General features: G+C 48.8%; 8 protein-coding genes across 8 annotated transcripts; 4 read left to right on the top strand and 4 right to left on the bottom strand.

Annotated features, from left to right (window-relative positions):
* Positions 1–1,549: 1,549 nt before the first annotated feature.
* On the bottom strand, positions 1,550–4,480 carry BDV38DRAFT_290782 (major facilitator superfamily domain-containing protein; the record flags this gene model as incomplete). The annotated part of the gene is made up of 6 exons (XM_032061565.1): positions 1,550–2,166; positions 2,221–2,660; positions 2,735–2,888; positions 2,938–3,106; positions 4,010–4,165; positions 4,244–4,480. 6 exons carry the CDS (start codon positions 4,478–4,480, stop codon positions 1,550–1,552), a joined length of 1,773 nt encoding a protein of 590 aa, XP_031916092.1.
* A 773-nt stretch (positions 4,481–5,253) lies between these two features.
* Positions 5,254–7,537, top strand: BDV38DRAFT_280498 (Zn(II)2Cys6 transcription factor; the record flags this gene model as incomplete). The annotated part of the gene is made up of 2 exons (XM_032059322.1): positions 5,254–7,270; positions 7,335–7,537. The coding sequence occupies 2 exons, from the start codon at positions 5,254–5,256 to the stop codon at positions 7,535–7,537; spliced, it is 2,220 nt and encodes a 739-aa protein (XP_031916093.1).
* Positions 7,538–7,564: 27 nt separating this feature from the next.
* On the bottom strand, positions 7,565–8,794 carry BDV38DRAFT_240875 (class II aldolase/adducin N-terminal). The gene has a single exon (XM_032053946.1). It carries the CDS (start codon positions 8,540–8,542, stop codon positions 7,619–7,621), a length of 924 nt encoding a protein of 307 aa, XP_031916094.1. The 5' UTR covers positions 8,543–8,794; the 3' UTR covers positions 7,565–7,618.
* A 579-nt stretch (positions 8,795–9,373) lies between these two features.
* Positions 9,374–11,120, top strand: BDV38DRAFT_290787 (intradiol ring-cleavage dioxygenase). Its single transcript, XM_032061566.1, has one exon. The coding sequence runs from the start codon at positions 9,895–9,897 to the stop codon at positions 10,984–10,986; it is 1,092 nt and encodes a 363-aa protein (XP_031916095.1). The 5' UTR covers positions 9,374–9,894; the 3' UTR covers positions 10,987–11,120.
* Positions 11,121–11,327: 207 nt separating this feature from the next.
* Positions 11,328–12,647, bottom strand: BDV38DRAFT_240880 (uncharacterized protein). Its single transcript, XM_032053947.1, has one exon. The coding sequence runs from the start codon at positions 12,090–12,092 to the stop codon at positions 11,643–11,645; it is 450 nt and encodes a 149-aa protein (XP_031916096.1). The 5' UTR covers positions 12,093–12,647; the 3' UTR covers positions 11,328–11,642.
* A 972-nt stretch (positions 12,648–13,619) lies between these two features.
* BDV38DRAFT_290789 (chitin synthase-domain-containing protein) lies at positions 13,620–16,610 on the top strand (the record flags this gene model as incomplete). Its single annotated transcript, XM_032061567.1, has 6 exons — positions 13,620–13,792; positions 13,838–14,198; positions 14,255–14,616; positions 14,685–15,534; positions 15,596–15,779; positions 15,815–16,610. The coding sequence occupies exons 1-6, from the start codon at positions 13,709–13,711 to the stop codon at positions 16,608–16,610; spliced, it is 2,637 nt and encodes an 878-aa protein (XP_031916097.1). The 5' UTR covers positions 13,620–13,708.
* Positions 16,611–17,199: 589 nt separating this feature from the next.
* Positions 17,200–18,337, top strand: BDV38DRAFT_290791 (adenosine deaminase family protein; the record flags this gene model as incomplete). Its single annotated transcript, XM_032061568.1, has 1 exon — positions 17,200–18,337. The coding sequence occupies exon 1, from the start codon at positions 17,231–17,233 to the stop codon at positions 18,335–18,337; it is 1,107 nt and encodes a 368-aa protein (XP_031916098.1). The 5' UTR covers positions 17,200–17,230.
* A 480-nt stretch (positions 18,338–18,817) lies between these two features.
* BDV38DRAFT_280504 (aromatic ring-hydroxylating oxygenase subunit alpha) lies at positions 18,818–20,332 on the bottom strand (the record flags this gene model as incomplete). The annotated part of the gene is made up of 5 exons (XM_032059323.1): positions 18,818–19,000; positions 19,055–19,280; positions 19,351–19,523; positions 19,623–19,921; positions 19,990–20,332. The coding sequence occupies 5 exons, from the start codon at positions 20,330–20,332 to the stop codon at positions 18,818–18,820; spliced, it is 1,224 nt and encodes a 407-aa protein (XP_031916099.1).
* Positions 20,333–20,493: the final 161 nt, after the last annotated feature.

The following is a 20,493-nucleotide window of genomic DNA, read 5'->3' on the forward strand; positions in this document are numbered from 1 at the left end:
CTCGTCCTTCTTCGGCCAAGCTTTTGTAGCATCCAGGCATGGTGATCTGGAATATGGCTCAGATATCCGACTGACATATCACTTGCTCCCTTTACCAGTTCTTGATCAATACTTGTCTTTGTGCGATGGGCTTCTGTCCAGTTAAAAGATACCATTCTACCGTATGCCGTGGATAATGAACCGACATCCCCAGAGCCTTGAAAATGATATCTTGTTGATCGCTATAAAAGTACGAAATATAGCTGGAAAGGCAGAGAATACTATCTATCTTTCGCAGTTGTGCGACCGGCAATGCAGACCGGACCGGATCCGTGCCTTCATCCAGATGGTCGAACACGTAGACCTTGAAGCCAGCTGTTGTGAGCTGCGGGACCACATTGCGTCAGATGAGTGATGAGGGTGTCCATGAATGAGGACCACCGGCTGTCCAGTGCCGTATATCCCATAAGCAATTCGGCTTCCGTTAATAAGGACGCTCTCACTGACAATAGGCTGCATGATGAAAGAGATAGAATTCTATAATCGAAGTGATTATTTCCCAAAATCTTATCTGAGACTTGTGACATATTTATATGTGGTGGCTAGGCTAGGGTTATTATCCGGGCCTACTCCGGCTGGCGAAATTTGACGTCATGTTTGAGCGTAGCTCTACATATGACTGATAAGCTGAAGCAGGAAAGCACCGGTGTAGTATCTCCCTCAGCCAATCGCTCCTTTGTGGGGTGGAAGTGAAACAACCTCGAGTGAAGCGCGCATCATTCATTTTGCCGGGAGGGGATTAGACACCAAAACATTATACACTATGGAAGCAAACTATAGCACACACGAGATACACGACGATATATTTGTACCGGCCTGTCTGGACCCACATGCGCTGAAGGAGCCACATTTGCCTCTGCCAATATGTACATTATGTTAGGGTTTCCTTTGGAAGGGACGTAAGGTTCAATTGTCTAATCTCGACAAGAACAAGTAGCAGCAAGATCGTGCTTACTCTTGGACGGTACTTCCTTTTAGACCTGTAGTTCCACTTCCAACGCATCTGCCATCTCCTCTAATATGTTGAACTTCCAGTCATAAACATGTTCATCTAGATTTCCCATCATCGACCCGGGCCTCACTATCCAGCTTGAGCGGATACCCATGCTCCTCGCCACATGATAATCATGAAATTGGCTCTGTGCTGTCTGGATAATCCCTTCCTCTTGATATCGAACCTTTGCTTACATTCCCGCAGCATATACTCGACGATTCTCGGATCAGGCTTTTAACTACCCATTTCCTCAGCCGTAATCACCAGGTCAAAATCGAAATTCTCCAATGGACCAGCGAGTGAGCAGAAAGTTCTGTGGCTTTTATATATCCTACAGTTGATATTATCGTGTGGATAATGCAATTAGAGCAACCCAAACATACGCCTATAAAAAAAATGAAATCGGGTAAGGGAAGGTACACAACCGATTCATACAGAAAAGGGACTTGGCTAACTAGTTAATACCAAGCCTGACAGCGAAGGTATCCATCGGCTCCAGCCGAACTACAACGAAGCTCACAGCGTGTATTTGAAGAACGGAGACTTATCACCCATTGCCAGCAACTGCTCATCAGTATACGTCTCACGGATCTCCATCTCAGTCAACCTAGCCTTGCGCTTGTTGGAATACATAAAGGACAGCTCGAGAATAACAGCTACCAGAAGAGCCGATCCACCAAAAGCCAACGACAGCCCAAAACCCGTAGGATAGGTCGGGGCCTCCTTATCAAGATACATGTAGCTACCGATAATACCTCCGGTATTACCCATGCAGATGTTGAACGCACTACCGATCGCGCGACGCTTTGAGGGTGCTAGGTTGTTCATTGCCCATGATGCTGTGGCTGGGTAGGTTGGGTAGATACCCATACAAGCCACGATGATTGCAAAATACCCAGGCCCGATGTTGGCTTCCAGCCGGCCCTTGAGACCCATTATTATCGCATACCCTGTGATGATGAGGAGCAGGGGTGCTGCAACGAATGGCATGCGCCAGTAATATCGGTCTGACAGTTTGGAGAACAGCACTGCGGATATGGCGCCGGCAATATACGGCGGAACGGTCATCAGCTGCGCGTTGGTACTGGTGAAGCCCATTGCCTTTGTAATGGTCGGAAGAGTGAATTTCGTTCCTGGCAGAGAATGGATCAACAAGAAGTCTCAACCCTAAGTTATCGCGAACAGACCGTAGTTGCAGGCAGACTGGCACAGCATAATATAGGACAGCAGATATATCCTCCAGTTCAGCATCATGGCCCCGACGTCTTTCCACGATGTCTTCGTATTCTCCTCCTTGAACTGCCCTCCTTCCTTGATGAATTCCTGTATCACTAGGTACCGGATTTCTTCCTGATCAAGCCATTTGGCAGATAGTTGCGGGGAGTCCACTAGCAAAAAGAATGTCAACCCCCCCAAGACAACAGTAGCCAAACCCTCAATTATAAATATCCAACGCCAGCCCGAATATCCACCAACGCCATCCATCTTGCTAAGACCAGCCGCAAGAAGACCGGAAAAGGCGCCGGAGAGAGCACTTGCACAGAAGAATGCGGCAACCCGGGTGGCGAGGTCTCTGGGCATATACCAGCGCGAACACAGGTAGACTGAACCAGGAAAGAACCCGGCCCTGGGTTTGAGTCAGAAGACGAGATCTTTTTTTTAAAAGAAAAATTAGAAAGGTCGGTGCCTAATTGGACATACTCGAAGATTCCTAGCAATATTCGCATTGTCAATAGCCCGCCGAAATTTCGGACGACGCCAGTCAATGTCATGATAATTCCCCAGGTGACAATCAGGGTACCCAAATAGACCGAGGGCCTAGTGAAATGCTTCAGCAAAATATTGCTCGGAACCTCTAAGATTGATTAGTGACAGGGAGATGACATGCCCTAACAGCTACTCACCTAGTAGAACGTAGGGAATGAAAAAAAGGCTAAGAGCAATATTATACTGCATACCGCTCAAGCTCAATTCTTCCGTTAGCCCCAGGATCTTTGCATTGCCGATATTGGCTCTGTCTAGATGTGAGATCAAATAGAGGATGCACAGCATCGGCACCAGCCTGATATCAACCTGCGATACAAGCATTGTTAGTTCCGTTCTTATCAGCGCGGTCATTGGTTCATGCCTTTCGTAGTAGCTTCTTCCTTCTGTCCGAGAAGTTGCGATAGAAGTCTGCATCCTCGGAGCGAAGACCAAGGACCTGGATGCCGTCAATGGTGGTGATGACGGTACAGTCCTCGACGTTCTCAGCGCTGGGAGCCTTCTCGTCGACCAAGTCGTCTTCACGTGCGTGTCCTAGGTACACTGTGCGCATGGTTGCGTTGATTTGACTTGCAGATTCTGGCACTCGGAAAATGCATGGATGGTCACATCGTAGCTGAGGGTGGTTCTGTTGCTGCTATTTATTCCGGACAATGTAGGAAGCCCAAGGGGTCATCGTAAAAGGCCAAGCTTGACCAGCTTTTAGCCAACTTTCTAAGTTAGCTCATAAGCCAGCTGGACGGAGTGCGAAACCCTAGCGCTTCCCCGCGCGGCCATTCTATGTCCGTTTCTCACGGGGGGTCACACGCCGCTCTGCCGCCTACGGAGCCCCACGGAGCCTAGCAAATGCCTCTGTGGACAGCGGGATACCACCTCCCGCTAATAGGTAAGGCCCGGTTGGTGTGGTGAGATGGCTTTTCGCTGATACGCAGACGGATCAGACAAAACTCGAGAATGGCACGGGTATGCCAATAGCCGATGAAAGCAATGAGAAGCCTATAAATAGGATTAGGATCAGAGACAAAATGTCGCATCAATCGGGTTCCAACTTGAGCAAGAAACCCAGTTCTCTCTTGTCATTCCCTTCAGAAGAGGTTGCGCTTCAACGAACTCAACATGACCGAATCCAGAATTTTAACCCGGCTCTCACTTCTTGACACCAATGCAGTCTCTGATGCCCTGGACTTTCTTCGACTCAAAGGAGCCACCTACGGCCTCCGGCCTCTCTGGAATTGCCCAAAGATCGTTGGCCGCGCTAGCACAGTGAAAGTTGGCCCTAAGACAGACACCAGCGCGACAGCCCACCCATTCGCGCCGGTCATAGACGCAGTCACGACCGACGACCGCATCCTCATTATCGCCGGCGGTCTAGAGGGCGTTTCCTGCTGGGGCGATATTATCGCCAATGCCTCGAAAGTAAAGGGTATCCGTGGGACAATCATTGACGGCGTGTGTCGGGACATTGATGGTAGCCGCGACATTGGATATCCCGTTTACGGCCGGAATGTAACGATGATCAGTGGGCGTAAGAGGATGGTACAGATTGGAGCCGGTACGGCGGTTCAGGTCGACGGCGTCACCGTTTGCCAGGATGATTATGTGATTGCCGATAACTGTGGGACTGTGTTTATCCCAGCGGAGTATGTCCAAACTACCGTGGAACTGGCTGAGAAGATCACCCATCGTGAGAACCTTATGATTGAGGATGTGAAAGCTGGTGTACCTGTCTCGGAGGTCATGCACGACACCAAATTCCAAGCCATGAATGAAGAGATTGCGTCGGCGGCTGTGGGTGTTTTGTCCTCTGCGCAGAAGCCTTACCGAGAGGAGATGGAGAGATAGTTATCACCATGTATTGATACTGGATTTAGATTTGCAAATTCTATATATATTTTGACATGAGCTATAAAGGCTTCTGCTGTATTGACTTCAAAACAGTTAGTCTAACGGTGACGGAGTGACAGACTCGTACTACAGTACTATATTCTAGTTGATTAAACTGATTTACATAGTAAAAAGGTCCGTTATATTACCTACTAATTACTTATATTAGTTTACCATATTGGGTTATTGACGGGTTTGCTTTTGGATATATTTACCGGTTTCTCTTTTTATGATTGCTACCGCTAACTTTAGCCACCGGGGGCCCTAACACTAATAATTCTAGGTGCTGTAATCCCCGTACCCCTCTATATAACTTTATTACAAGGAGGAAGATATGAGATCTTTAATCTAGCTATAATCTCTATCTTTAATTCAAAATTAATATCAAATTATGGCTTAGACTAACTAGTATATGTTAGAGAGTTGTGGCTTAATGTAAATCCGGAACCTCGATAGTCGATACTGCACGCGGGCGTTCATTAGCAGACAATGCGGGGTAGAACAGCCCTAAGCTCCCCACATTCCCCAGGTATGCTTGTAACCGTCCTCGTTGACTGTATTTCATGACCACAATGCCGTTCCCTGACCGCAAGGTACCATTTAATCCCCCGAAAGAACGCACACTTCTCCGCAACATGGGTCGTGCATGTGAGTTCTGCCGCGGACGCAAGATCCGATGCGACGGCTCCAAGCCAGCCTGCTCCACGTGCCAGAAGAGCAAGAGGTTGTGTGTCTACCACAATGGACCACCCAAGCAGCGCCCGTCCGCTGCTCTTATCGATTCCCTGCAGAGCGAAAAGGCGGCGCTGGAAGATACGCTGAACCGGTTGAAGAGCGCCGATGATGCCGAAAGGCGTGCTCTGCTGGACTCGGTGATCGTGCGTAACGGCTGCATATCACTATTAGACCGAAGCGACGCATCAACAGCGCGATCACCGCAGGGGCGGCCTGCCTATCGCACGGAGCATGACATGGAACATCAGCTGCCGGGCGGTCATGCCACAATAATGAGGGAGGATGGCGGTGATGCGACAAATGGCGCGGATACCGACCATGGCGAGGACGGTGTTGAGCATGAAACCGATAGAGCACTGTCTCTGACAACGGAAAGCCACGCAACCAGCGATGGCATCTTCAGCTCAACCTCCGTAGTCCATGTCAGTCGCCCGATAACCAGTCCCCAGCAGCCCGCAACATCTACAGAGTCGCTACGGTACCAGCTGATTGCCAACGCTGCAATGGAGAGGCAGCGTGAGCACCGTCTGCGTCGGTTGACCTTCATCAGGGGGATACCAGCAGACCTGGCGCTTCATCTCCTCGATCTTCACTGGAGCAGACAGCATCACACCTTCCTTCTCACGTATCGACCTACCTTTATGCGAGAACTCGAACACGGGGGGGCATACTGCTCTGACCTCTTGCTATACGCTGTCTTTGCGTGTGCGTCCAAATTTTCAGAACGGCCCGAGGTGCGCAGTAACCCGTTAGACCCGGAAACAGCGGGACGGCGATTCTTCGACCGTTGCCACGAGCTCTTGCTAGGAGAGGGGTTGATGACCCAATCGAGTATATCGACTGTTATCGCGATGGTCATGCTCGGGTCGACGTTGATTGCGAGAGGACTGACATCTCAGGGTTGGTTATATACCGGTTACGCCATGCGTATGGTTTACGACCTCGGCCTGTATTTTGATTTGCAAGAGCCTAACAAGCATAACGTCGAGGAGATTGAGATCCGGCGGCGGGTTTTCTGGGGCGCGTTCGTCTGTGAGAAGCTGCAAAGCCTGTACCTTGGGCGGCCACCTACAATCAGACTCCAGGATGTCCATGTGTCGCAGGACTTTATGGATACGTTCGAGGAGCTGGAGCCGTGGGAGCCCTACAATGACCCGAGCGTAGATACAATTACCAACAATGCAGCATCTTCTACAACACCGTTGGCATATTCAGTGACTACCTTCCAGCAGCTCTGTCTGCTTTCCCAAATTATGACCCAGATCATTGACAAGATCTATTATGTAGGGGCCACCGCCTCAAAGACAATCCATCAGATAGAGGCCCTTGATGATGCCCTCACAGCCTGGTACCGCGGGCTGCCAGCTCACCTGGCTTATGAACCCTGGGCGAAGGACCCCTTGGAGCCCCCAGTCATAGTTGCGCCAAACCGCATTATTATTCTGACAACCTACCACTCGCTGATTGTCCTCTTACACCGGCCGTTTATCACAGCGCCCACCAGCCATCACAATTCTGTCGACACTATCGGCACTCCTGCTTTCTCCTGGAAGCGGTGCACAACAGCTGCACGGCATATCACTAGCCTTGCCCTCAGCTATCAGTCCATCTACCCGTTGCGCAAGTCCAGCTATTTGCTCAGCTATGCTGTGTACGTCGCGTGTACAGTCCACGTGCTCAACACTGCATCGCTCTCGGCCGGGAGCGACAGCCATGCACACGCGGAATCGTCCTTCCTACTCAGCGCAAGCCTGAAGTGCCTGGATGTATTGGCAGTCCCGAACTCGGGGGCTGCCAATACGGCGCTTATTATTCGCAAGCTAATGGCCGCCAAGGGCGTGCCGGAATCACCACGTGAGTGCCTATATTATTTATAGCTGTAGATAAATCCCCACTGACGCGATGCTCTTTACGTTAGCCCCGTCAGAGATCCAGGCATCGATGTCTCACCGAAACCCCGACAGTGGTTGTCAGCTTCCCGACGACTCCCCGACGGATGATGATCTTGGACCGATGCAACCCTTCCCGGATATTTTCATTCCCGGACAGGACTTGTTGTTCGGGTTTATGGACGAGAACATGCCCCTGGCGGCATTTGATATGAATAATACAAATTTCTAATACATCAATGAAGATGGAACTCGTAAACCTGTACCTATACGCCTTCTTACATATATGATGGGCTAGCAGAAGGAGCTTGTATTACAGCAACAAATCCGGCTCCTCCTTCACCACCTGGTCATAATACGGCTGAAAGGCTAACCACATCTTATTTGCGTTACCACTCCTCCTATGGCCAAACTCCGCCTGCTCGTCGGGAATATACCGTTTCTCAAATCCAGGACACACAGCTGCATTCGCAAGCAGCTGCGCGTGGCAGCACCGATCCAACGTAATAAACAAGTACGCCGCCTCGTCAACCGTCCGCCCACAGGTAATCATGCCATGGTTCTGTAGAATCACACTACGGCAGGTCGGCCCCAGAGCTGCCGCGATCCGGTCGCCCTCCTCGGCCGTGAGCACGGTACCGCCGTAGCGTGGATACACCGCGAGGTCGTTATAGAAGCGCAGCGCGTCTTGGTAGAGCATCTCGATCGGCCGACCGAAGCAGCTGAAGGCCTTCCCGTAGACGCTGTGCGCGTGGCACGCGGCATTGAGGTCCGGTCGGGCGTGGTGGATGGCGCGGTGGATGGCGAATGCCGGTCCATTGATGGGATTCTGGGCGCCATCCGGGAGGACCTCGCCAGTCTCACCGACGAGAACAAGATCGCTGACGCGGATCTGGGAGAAGTGTATTGAGAGCGGATTGATCCAGAATCGGGATGGGTTGCCCGGGTCGCGTAGGGAGATGTGACCTGCGACACCCTCGTCGAAGCCCTGTCTGGCGAAAACCCTGAATGCGGCGACCAGGTGCTGCTTCAGGTGTGTGCGGGTGTCGCTGATATTACCGAACGTTGGAGGGCTGCGAAGCTCAACTTTGCCATCTTTGTCGCCTAGAAAGTGCACGTCTTGCCGCCACGATGAGGTTGAATCCGGCGGGATAGATGGGAGTGTTCCTGGCCCCTCGGGTTTCCAGTTGGCCTGCGAGTGGTGAAGGGGGTCTTCCGTCACAGTGGCCGGTGGCATGGTCGCGTGATGGCTGTAAATGATATAAGGATCTTAATTCTAGATCAGTGCTTTCAGACTCCTTTTTGATAGAAACTGTTAGTATGATATCTGTCCATGTACAGCTAAACCCCGCCGCAGGATGGGATGTGTTTTACATCCTTCAATGGTGTAGATTGGGAAGAATCAAGGGTTTGGAGTTCCGCTATTGTTCGCGGAGTTGTATTCCCCGTTAATGTCATATCATTCAACTTACTAGTATATGGCACGGAGTGCGACGGCCCGTCGCGGTCCGTTCAAGCATCTCGACAACCACGGCCAGTTCGCATCCGCTTGTCGAACACCAGGGAGTGAAAGCATGCTGGGCCGTTCTGGTCCAAAAGTAAGCCTTCCATCCTATCGTCTCGGAATGGTGGGTTGATTGTAAGATTAAATCCATAGTCATTTCAAAGCACATAATGAATACAGGGAGAGAAATGCATGACGTTCCATACTGAAAGTGTGAATAAGATAAGTTTATAATATTAGTCACCCAATTCTTACTACGACCTCCAACACATTTGACAAGAAGGAGGATACTCTCTAATATCCTACCCCTGCTGGTTCGACCTTGGCCGTGGTAACGGTGGCGAGGACGACTGTCTCTGAACCGACAAGTGAAAACTGCTAGCTAGAGACGACTCGCGCTTCAGTCCCGGAGATCTGATCTTCTTCGGAGACCGAAATCTCAGCTACAGCCGAGACAGTGCGAATTAACAAGCTTTAGAAGGCTGAATGAAATACGCCAAGATCTCATATCTTGACCGAGCATGTTCTGATTACTATCTTCATCATTTCATTTGCCGTCTTCCGGGCTCCTGCAAATTCCTCCCACCGTCGCCCCTTGGCGCCAAGCGTCTCGATCAGCGCAAATCCACTTTCGTGGGCAATCTTTGGCTCCCGATTTGCTAAGTTTGAGAGTAGACATGCAGTCTTCTATAGTGAGCTGTGGAGAGTCTGTGGAAGGTACATCCTTTCTCGACTTGGTATCTTCGTCCGACTACTCAGTATGCTACTATTCATTTCTGGCCAAGGCTCTAAGTACCTGTGATGCCAGATGTATTTGCATGCACACCCGGCATTTTCCTTTCCCAGATGATGGCCACAGAGAACCCTAGAGTAATGATCTACAGTGACAAGATGAGAAAGCCCATCGGTAACGAGAGTGCCTAAACACTTATCCAATGCTTGTGAGTTAGGGGTTGGACCTGTCTAGGCGTTGAGGGGAAGATATAAAGACTCCTGTTATTTCCTTCAATGAAGACCAACAACGCTGGAAAGCCAGAGGCAATCGCTTTTCTTAGTTGAATTTTACCATTCTCTATCTTTCTACCATGCAGCTCAAGAACGCAATTCATCTCACTGTCTTTGGAAGCGCCATCCTAGCCCTTGCTCACCCCGGGCATCACGAGGAGCGCGACTCAGCACCTGTGAGGGCATACAAGAGAGACGTCGGGCATGGACTGGCGAATTGTGCCCGCCAGCTAGAAGCCAGTGGTCTTCAAGCTCGTTCTGAAGCGCGCCGTATGGCAACAGTCCAGTTGCACCGCCGACAGTTGATCACCCGCGACACCGATGCCGTGCTGAACAAATCACATCAGGCAACCCATCCCGTGTCGCCGTCGATGCCTCCTACTGAAATCTTCAAGGACACAACTCAAAAGGCTTGCATTCTCGGCCCAACTGCCGAGGGCGAAACCGGTCCATACTGGATCCCGGGCGAGCGAGTTCGGTCTGAGATTCGCGAAGGGCAGCCCGGAGTCCCGGTTATTCTCGAACAGCAGTATATTGACGTCGAAACGTGCAAGCCTATCCCGCGCCTCTATGCTGAACTCTGGGGCTGCAATGCCACTGGAGTTTACTCTGGCCTAGTTGCAGACGGTAATGGCAACTCCAATGACCTGAGCAATCGGAACCGCACATTTCTTCGTGGCATTCAGGAAACTGACATAGACGGTGTTGTCACCTTCGATACTCTCTTCCCGGGCCACTATGATGGACGCACTACGCATTACCATAACATTGCCCATTTTGGTGCGAAACGTCTGCCAAACAACACCATTGCCGGTGGGACAGTAGGACATGTCGCTCAAATATTCTGGGACCAGGACCTCATCGACCAAGTCGAATCAACCTATCCGTACAGTACCAACAACATTCCCATCACACTTAACTCGGTGGATCGGGTCGTCAGCCAGGAGACGGAGAACAGTAACTCTGACCCCATGCTCAACTACGCATTCCTTGGAGACAACATCGAAGATGGAGTCTTTGCCTGGATCACCGTGGCTGTCAACCTCTCGGCCGTGCACTATCCATACTACACCAATGTTTACACGGCCGAAGGAGCAGTGGAAGTGGAAGGCACTTCGGATGGAGACCCCAGGGCGGTTGATGGCGGCCTTCCTCAGAGCTCTGCGGCATAGGTTTATGTGTCACAGGGCGGCACATGCTCCAGTATATAGTCGCTCCTTATTATAATGCAAGGATTTAAAGTTGATTAAACATGAAGTCAAGCCTGCCTTCGTAATCGTATACTTTACCGCATTCTGGAAAACCGCACTTGTCTTGGAATATGTAGCTTTTCCAGTCTCCTCTTGCAAACTAACCTCTAGGGATCGGCTTAGTTTTAACTTAGAGGTAATAGAGACTGTCTAAAATGCCCCTCGGCTATTTGAGAGGTAGATAAACGCGAACCCAAGTCATTATCTACATATTCGCACCCTCCAGGGACCAGCGGCTGGAATGAAGTGATTTTCCAAACCGATCCTCAAACCCATGATAGACTAGATGCTTATATATCTACAGCTCAGTTAATAAAGCAGACCGAAAGAACATGTATGATACATGACAATAAAAACATAACCAGCCCACTCCCCTATAACAAGTGTAGGCAGTATGGTTCTCAACTGGCAACCCGGCATTCATGAGCATCAAACATTTGAAGAGACAACAAGAGGAAAGAACGCCGTATGCTCCTGTCCATCGGATATACATGAGCTATAACCTTTTATCCACGTTGATCGCTTTTCTGACAGTCTGTCTAGATTATTTCATGATCGAAGGCTCAGCCAAATAACCCTCAAACAAAAGGCTGCGCAATTCCACCAAACGCCACAAGCACCAGCAATAATATATCCATGATATCCAAACGTACAGTCCCCACCCCATTCGATCCATTCAGGTCAAGCTTTCCATCTTCCATTGCGCTGGCAGACGCACTCGCAGTTCCCGTCGCCGTTGCATTCGCATTTGTATTACACCACACCTGTCCCGCCGCAGAGCCCTTAATCAGACACTGTGCGAGGTCGCCAATGGTTTGATTCTGCGCGAGGCAGTAGTAGTCGCAGTCCGAGTAGGAGATAACGCTGGCGGAGCCGCAGCAGTCCGTCATTAGGGCGTGGTAGGTACTGTTCATGGGCATGGCGCATGCAGCATCTCGGGTTGGGATTTTGTAGAGCTTGGCGTGGCATGATGATGATGATGCTGCTGCTGCCGCCGCCGCCGCAGCAGTGGCGGTGGTGGGGGACATTTTGAAGAGAATTATTGCGCTGTACTTGGTAAGATGTAGTATTGTGTTTAGTTACTTGAACGATGAGCGATGGTACGCTGGGGAGAAGTCGTCTTCTGGTGATGTTCATTGAGGCTCAGGACATGGTCTTGATCTGCTATTTATATGCTCGGACCCGAGTGATAATTCATGAATCATGCCTAAAACCGAAAACTATGAATAGAGCGCAGGGTTCACAAAAGGCACGGAAGTACAGGGAGTAAATCCAGTCCAGATAGACCGTATATTATGCAAGTATGAGACAGAGTGACTGCTATGGCATGATTCGTAGTCTCTCCCCACCTCGTTTAGATGCCGGGTATAGTCTCTGTTGCGGTTCAACTTCGTCATTCAATGTGAGCGAATAGAACTGCAGTAATATTCACTTCCAATTCGTGGACTGAGGATAGGTGCTATGTATCGTTGATTTACCGACGCGATAGTTCAATGTATAGTCTATTGTCATATTTCTGCTTCACCATTCGCAGCAACATACCTATCACTGTCGGCTATGGGTAAGCAATGGCCCGGTATAGGCCCAGTGTCTGCCTTCGATAAAACCCACCTCAGCATCTTAAGTCCGAGTTTGTCCGGCTTGCCGATAAGCGACTTTAGGCCGAGCTAATATTAGTGTCTCAGAAACGGCAACCACGGACTCATCCCGGGCAGCCAGAATCCCCAAAGTGCTTCTTTATTTTTGGTGGAAGTGCTGTGGCGCTGTGGCGGATAAAATCCCCACTGTGGATCTCCCCACAATGAGGGGACGTCGACGCGTCTTTGTGGTACGTAGTAGTGCGATCTAGGTTTTTAACACCTTATTTCTATTGGGTTATCTTGACTTTACGAAAATGAAAAATCTAGAAAAGGTGATGATGCGATTCTTTGATCAAGTTTCAGGCCAGATATGGACAGAGCTATTGGTGCTAGAAGCTACATGTACGGTATATTGAATTAGCCCTAAATTAACTAGCACATAGCATTTTCGATGAAGTCTATACGCCGACCATAGTCCGAGTCCTTATGCAGTAAAATGGCTAAATCATCGTATAGAAAGAACTTTAGCATCCGAAGGCTATATTGATAACGGGATGTGTTATTCATGTTCCATGTACCATTTTCAAATATACCTTGCCTTACTTCTATAGTTACCAAAATAGGTGCCAGCTACCAGTTATGTAAGTGACATGTCCCCAGTTGAATGGATGAGAATTTCTACGATGCTGTTCCCTAGATTCATGGTAAATGAAAATTCTGAACTCTCGCTATAATTATTTCCAACTGCTTCAGAGGCTGTTGCCTGGAGGCGCTAGTTCCGCGGCTGTTGCTCTAACACTGACCTGCCGGGCTTCTAGAGACCGCAGTTATCGTAGACGACGTTATTTTTAGACCTTGTGTATTTAGCAGGTCCACACTCTAAATACCGAGTAGAATCACAGCCTGAATAATTGATTTAAGAAACCGTTGCCCATCGTGGCTTTCTACCTTCATCCCCCGACGGGTCTAGTCTATTTTTACCTTCCTTTCTTGATAGCTAAGATTATCTTCACCTTTTTAAACGGGATTTGGTCCACTGCAGCGCTTCCTCCCCAAGCATAAAGATGGGCAGCAGACGCCCCAGTATTCAAGCCAACACATCATCCGACAGCGAGAGCAGCCACTGTCCCCCCTACCCATACCAGGAGGTGAGTATCGTTGGAAATATCTTCGTCATATTCTAACAAAACCAGCAACACTCCTTCTACCCGGCAGAACAGAACGAGCAAGAGGTATCGCTTCTGCAGCGGAACACCTCCAGCCATTACAGCTCGCCGTTCGCCGACTCGGTAGCTGAATCGGATTCGCAGAAGCGCTATACGCTGCATGATCCCGGTCCGTCGATCTTTGGCGCCCCAGAATATGAACCGGCTCAGTCGAGTGTGAAGAAGACCCGCGCAGGGCTGGAGCGGTACGGAACGAGGAAGATCAACCTGGTGAAGGGAGCTGTGCTGAGTGTCGACTATCCGGTTCCGAGCGCGATTCAGAACGCTATTCAGCCGGAGTATCGTGATGCTGAAGAGGGTTTTTCGGAGGAATTCACCCACTTGCGATGTGGGTTTACCCTAGAAATTGAAAGAGTGGTTCAGCTGATTGATGATCTTAATTAGATACGGCGGCGACGTGTGACCCCGACGAGTTTACCCTGCGCAACGGATACAATCTTCGGCCTGCTATGTATAATCGGCATACGGAGTTACTGATTGCTGTTACTTATTATAACGAAGATAAGGTTCTGACTGCACGTACTCTACATGGAGTAATGCAGAATATTCGGGATATTGTTAAGTTAAAAAGATCTGAGTTTTGGAATAAGGGAGGCCCAGCGTGGCAGAAGATTGTTGTCAGTTTGATCTTCGATGGCATTGACCCTTGCGATAAGAATACCCTGGATGTGTTGGCCACAATTGGGGTCTATCAGGACGGTATTATGAAGAAAGATGTAGATGGCCGAGAGACCGTCGCACATGTGGTGAGTTGGTGATAACTCCGCTGATCAGGACTGGTCAATTTGTTACATCCAGACACTGACAACAGTAGTTCGAATACACGACCCAATTGTCAGTCACTGCTACTCAGCAATTAGTTCGACCTCACGATAACGAATCATCAAGCAACCTCCCGCCGGTTCAGTTTATATTCTGTCTAAAACAGAAGAACAGTAAAAAGATTAACTCGCATCGCTGGCTTCTCAACGCCTTCAGCCGCATACTAAATCCTGAAGTTATTGTTCTTCTAGACGCAGGCACAAAACCTGGCCCAAAGTCTCTCCTATCGCTGTGGGAGGCATTCTATAATGACAAAACACTCGGTGGAGCGTGTGGTGAGATCCATGCAATGCTTGGCCCACGCTGGAGCAAAGTTATAAACCCCCTTGTTGCGGCCCAGAATTTTGAATATAAAATCTCCAATATCCTGGACAAGCCATTAGAAAGTGCTTTTGGCTATGTCAGCGTTCTGCCTGGTGCTTTCTCTGCCTACCGATATCGCGCTATTATGGGCCGTCCATTAGAGCAATATTTTCATGGTGATCATACATTATCGAAACGCCTTGGTAAGAAGGGAATTGAAGGTATGAATATCTTCAAAAAGAATATGTTTTTAGCCGAGGACCGCATCTTGTGCTTTGAACTAGTAGCCAAGGCCGGATTTAAATGGCATCTAAGCTATGTGAAGGCAGCGAAGGGCGAGACTGATGTCCCTGAGGGAGCTGCTGAGTTCGTCAGTCAGCGACGACGCTGGCTAAATGGATCGTTTGCGGCAAGCCTATACGCGATTATGCATTTTGGGCGTATCTATCGCAGTGGCCATAGTCTCATTCGATTATTTTTCTTGCATATTCAGATCCTTTACAATATCTGCCAGCTTATCATGACCTGGTTTTCTCTCGGTGCGTCTCAACACCCGCAGTTTGCTTATTAGATAGGACCGGATCCTAACGTTTCAGACAGCGTCATACTGGCTAACAAGCTCGGTGATCATGGATCTAGTCGGTACCCCGAGCAGCCACAACAAGGAAAAAGGCTGGCCCTGGGGTAATGATGCTTCCCCGATAGTCAACACCTTTCTTAAATACGGGTACCTCTGGGTACTGATGCTACAGTTCATGCTAGCCCTAGGTAACCGACCAAAAGGGTTAGTTCTCCTTCTTATAATATGATTATCAGCAGCTTACAGAGTAATAGTGTTGTCACCCTCTACACGGTGTCCTTCCTTTATTTCTCTCTCGTGCAGCTCTATGTTCTCATCCTCTCGTTCTACCTAGTCGTTAATGTCTTTACCGGCGGTATGCTAGACTTCACCTTCGACGAGGGTGTTTCTGCCTTCATAAAGTCCTTCTTCAGTTCCTCGGGCGGTGGGATCGTGCTTATTGCGCTAGTATCCACATACGGGATTTATATTATTGCAAGTATCCTCTACCTTGATCCTTGGCATATCCTCACCAGTTCATGGGCGTATTTCCTCGGCATGACGACAAGCATTAATGTGCTCATGGTCTACGCGTTTTGCAATTGGCACGATGTCTCCTGGGGCACAAAGGGATCTGACAAAGTAGATGCCTTACCGTCTGCAACGACTCAGAAGGACAACGAGAAGAAGAATTTTATTGAAGAGCTTGATAAACCGCAAGCCGATATTGACAGCCAGTTCGAGGCTACCGTGAAACGCGCCTTAGCACCACACGTTGAACCCGAAGAGGACGGAGGGAAAACCTTAGACGACTCATATAAGAATTTCCGAACTGGATTGGTGTGTCTTTGGGTCTTTAGCAACTTGCTCCTGTCGTTGATAATTACCGCCACGGGTGTGGATAAGATATGTTTGACGAATACGTCAACGACTAGGACGACCTGGTTCTTTGAAGTTATCTTGTGGATTACGGCGGGCTTGTCACTATTTCGGTTTATTGGGTCATTGTACTTCCTCGGGCGAGCGGGAATTCTCTGTTGTGTATCCCGTCGCTGATTCTTTCTCGCTTGTACTATATTATCTTGTTCTTATACGACCTCCACAGCCACTTTCTGGAGTTTAGCACTTGATATTCTAGTTGATATTCTCAGATAATATGAAAGTGCTCAACCTTAGTAAGTTGTCATTTTAGACTTATTATGTTTCCAGCATATTATACTATAATTAGAACTATTATTAAGAGTTTAAATTTATTACTACTTTTCAAGCTATCTTAGTCTAGAATAAAAAGCAAATTTAGAAAACTACTTGGTAGCTGGATCCCAGCTAACCAGCCTAATTAGGGCTATCAACCAGTAGTCCTACGCCTAACAATTAACACTAATTTGCACTCATCGGAAGATCTCCGCAGAGATATGCAACATGCGGGGAATCTAAGACTTGAATGTTATTTGCTACAGCCTCCGATCCTTCACACCATTCTTATCAGAAGAACGGCTGACTGTCGGATAATGCCGCCGAATGAATAACTCGAAATGGGTATTAAAGAAACACAGGTTGCCCAATGACTTCAAGAGCTGAGATACGACTTACCTTATAACATACTCGGAATATGACCGAGAGAACTTAAGCCCTAAACATACCACTGCACCCCCCATCAAAGTTAGATACAAAGCATGAATGGCCTGCAAATAACCCCCTTCATCACCTCCCTCCCCAAAGTCGAACTCCACGTCCACATTGAAGGCACCCTAACACCATTCCTCCGATGGAAGCTCGCTCACAAAAACAACATCCCTTTGCGATACCCCACCTATGAAGCGCTTCTCGGCTCCTACAGGATAACATATAATCACCGTCGCGAGCTCAACGGCGACAACGGCGCTCCCACGTTCCTAGAAACCTATTACGAGGGCTGCCAAGTCCTCTGCACAGAAGATGATTTCTACGAGCTAGGCATGACATATTTCAAAAAGGCAAAAGACATGAACGTGCGCTATGTGGAGCCGTTCTTCGATACCCAGGCTCATACTAAACGAGGCATTCCCGTTGAGGCCGTCTTAAATGGGTTTCTCCGCGCCCAATACGATGGAGCAAAGGAACTCGGAGTGAAAAGCAACTGGATCTTCTGCTTCTTGCGTGACCATCCGGTCGAGGAAGGACTGGAGGCTCTGCGCTCTGCGTTGCCTTGGGCTCGAACGAAGGATGGAAAGGGGAAGGGGTTATTTCATGCGGTCGGGCTGGCGAGTAATGAGTATGATCGGCCTCCAGGACTTTTTGAGGAGGGATTTTTGTTGGCCAAGGAAGCTGGTTTACATGTGACCATGCACTGTGATGTTGACCAGAAGGATGTGGTAGAGCATATGCGCGAGGGTGTTTTTGATGTCGGTGCGGGTGCTGGAACGGATCGCATTGATCATGGCCTTAACGCTATCGATTCTCCAGAGTTGATGGCTGCGTTGAAAGAGAAGAACATCGGTCTCACTCTTTGTCCGCATGCGTATCATCGCAGACAGGCTACGGAGGTGCTTTTCCCTAAGATTAGGAAGTTGTGGGATGAGGGTGTCCAGTTTTGTATCAATAGCGATGATCCGACTTATATGCATGATGTTTGGATTGATGGGAATATGATGAAGGTATACAAGTATTGTGGTTTTACGGAGCCAGAGATGGGCAAGCTCGTTCGAAATGCGGTTGTGATGAGTTGGGCAGATGAGGAGACGAAGAGGGAGATTTTGGTGGATTTGGAAAGAGTCCTCGGTGGTGAGAAATTGTTTAGCTAGCAAAGCGTTCCGTGTGTTCTGAGCCATGTCAAGATAACTATTGAAAAGAGTGCCCCAAAAATTAGGCTCGGTAAAATAGCGTGAGGCACTCAGGCTCCAGCTCATGCCCCCAGAGTATAAAAACCACCCCCCTTCTGTTTCCCCTCCTTCCATTTTTTTCTCACCTCTTCCGATTCATCGCCATCTCTCCAGTGACAAGTCGGGACTTGAGCGGTTCTCATCTTTCTCCTTCTCTTCATGGAGGAATGAGACAGCAACTGCCGTTATCGCGATGAAAGTCTAAGAGGTTCTCCAATTGCCCACCTCCGAACGTAGAAGTAACCAAAAAAAATCTACCCTTACAAGGAGCCTCGTATATCTCAAAAATATTCAAACCCATTATTCGTATACGTACACGTACTCCAAGCGTCAATCTGGACAGGTCGATTTCAACTGCACATAAATCCCATAACTCCAACGCGCTCTCCACTCGACTACAACTCACCATTCCAAAGAACTATCCCCTGAACATTCCAATCCCTCACAGAATCTAATCTCCTCCTGCAACTTATCAGAAGAATCGTACTGCGGCACAGCCGGCCAGATATCCCTCCCAGCTTCCTCTTCTCTCTTCCTATGATCAAATACCAGTTCTCGAACCATTCTCTGGAAATACAACGGCCCCTAGTTACCCCATTAGCATCAACAACCGTTTCAAACATTGTGTTCAACCCAAACCTTCTCAGCCCGAGGATGCAATTCCCCGTTCACAAACACGCCCGCATTCAAATTCTTCTGCGCCGCATTACACAGATCTTTATCCTCTCGCAGGACCTGCTTGAAAAACTCATTGATATATGTAAAGTCCTCATTCGAGGCGTCGTTATGTCTGTAGACATCATACTCCATCCGAGTCTGCGTAGCCGAAACAGGAACACAGCGCATCATGTACCAAAACGACGGTCTAGGATCTTCTCAGTAAACCCCCCTACCAAACAAACACCAAGGAATAAAGTAAAGAAATCACAACATACGAAACCGTAATGGACGCATTCGGGAAATAAAAAGTACTAAAGATCCCCAGTCCAGGCGTATCTTGCTTATCGGCGTTGAAATGCTGGATATGTCCCGCTTTAGTCTCGACGTAGTATTTGGTCAGATCCGAGATGGCATTCACGCCGGGATGGCCCGTTGGGCAGTGATAGCACTATTCATATCCGATGTCATGGTCAGTCTCCTCGTTTTCTCTTCCTTACCTCTGGATAATTTGGAGATAGACACGGAAGGGGGGGGGGGGGGGGTATACTTCATTATAATTATCCGCCAATGTCTTCCAATTATAATCCCCCATCATACTCCACGTATGATCGAAATGATACTGCGATAAATCAAACCCCTGCAAGCGAGGCTGCTGGTCCACGCCCTCGAAATCCTCTTCCCAGGATACGCTCGGCCGGGATCCAGCCTCGAGGTTCACCCACACGAAACCAAGATGATCAATATGGACGTGAATGGGGTAGAGCCCCATTTTCTCTTTCTCGAACCCTTCCACGTCCTGGTACCGGGGTGCTTTGGCAAGCTTACCATCCAGACCGTAGGACCATCCTATATAATGCATTCTTAGCGGTTCGCTTCCTTAACCAAATCACTCAAATAGATAATTGGGGACTTACCATGATATTTACAAGAAATGATACTAGCAGTCCCGGAATCGCCTTCCGTCTGAATAACAGGATACGCACGATGTCGACATACATTATGAAAAGCCCTAATTGTGCCCGTGCGATCTTTGATAATGAAATAACTGTACCCGGCTGCGTTGAATTGCACGTAATCACCTGTCTTTGTGAATCTGGTGCGGTGGGTTACTACCATCCATTTCTTGGAGAAGATTGCGCGGCGCTCGAGGGCGTATAGCGCCTCCGAGCGGTACCAGGAGGATGGGAGGGCTTTTGTTTGGATTTTCTCCTTGGCGGGGGTGCTAGTGGATTTGGTGAAGGGGAAGAGGCGGTTCATTTTTTGGTATTGGTTGGTAGGTGGTGGTAACAGATACAGGGTCAGGTTCTGGTTTTGATGATAGATTGTTGAGTGCTGGGTTATCGGGTCTGGCTCATACGGTTTAATCATAAAGGTTTCCAGGGACTAATATATTGTGTTCGACTTCTTATGCCTTTGTC

The sequence above is a fragment of the Aspergillus pseudotamarii genome, assembly GCF_009193445.1.
Source record: "Aspergillus pseudotamarii strain CBS 117625 unplaced genomic scaffold BDV38scaffold_13, whole genome shotgun sequence".
Classification (NCBI taxonomy): domain Eukaryota; kingdom Fungi; phylum Ascomycota; class Eurotiomycetes; order Eurotiales; family Aspergillaceae; genus Aspergillus; species Aspergillus pseudotamarii.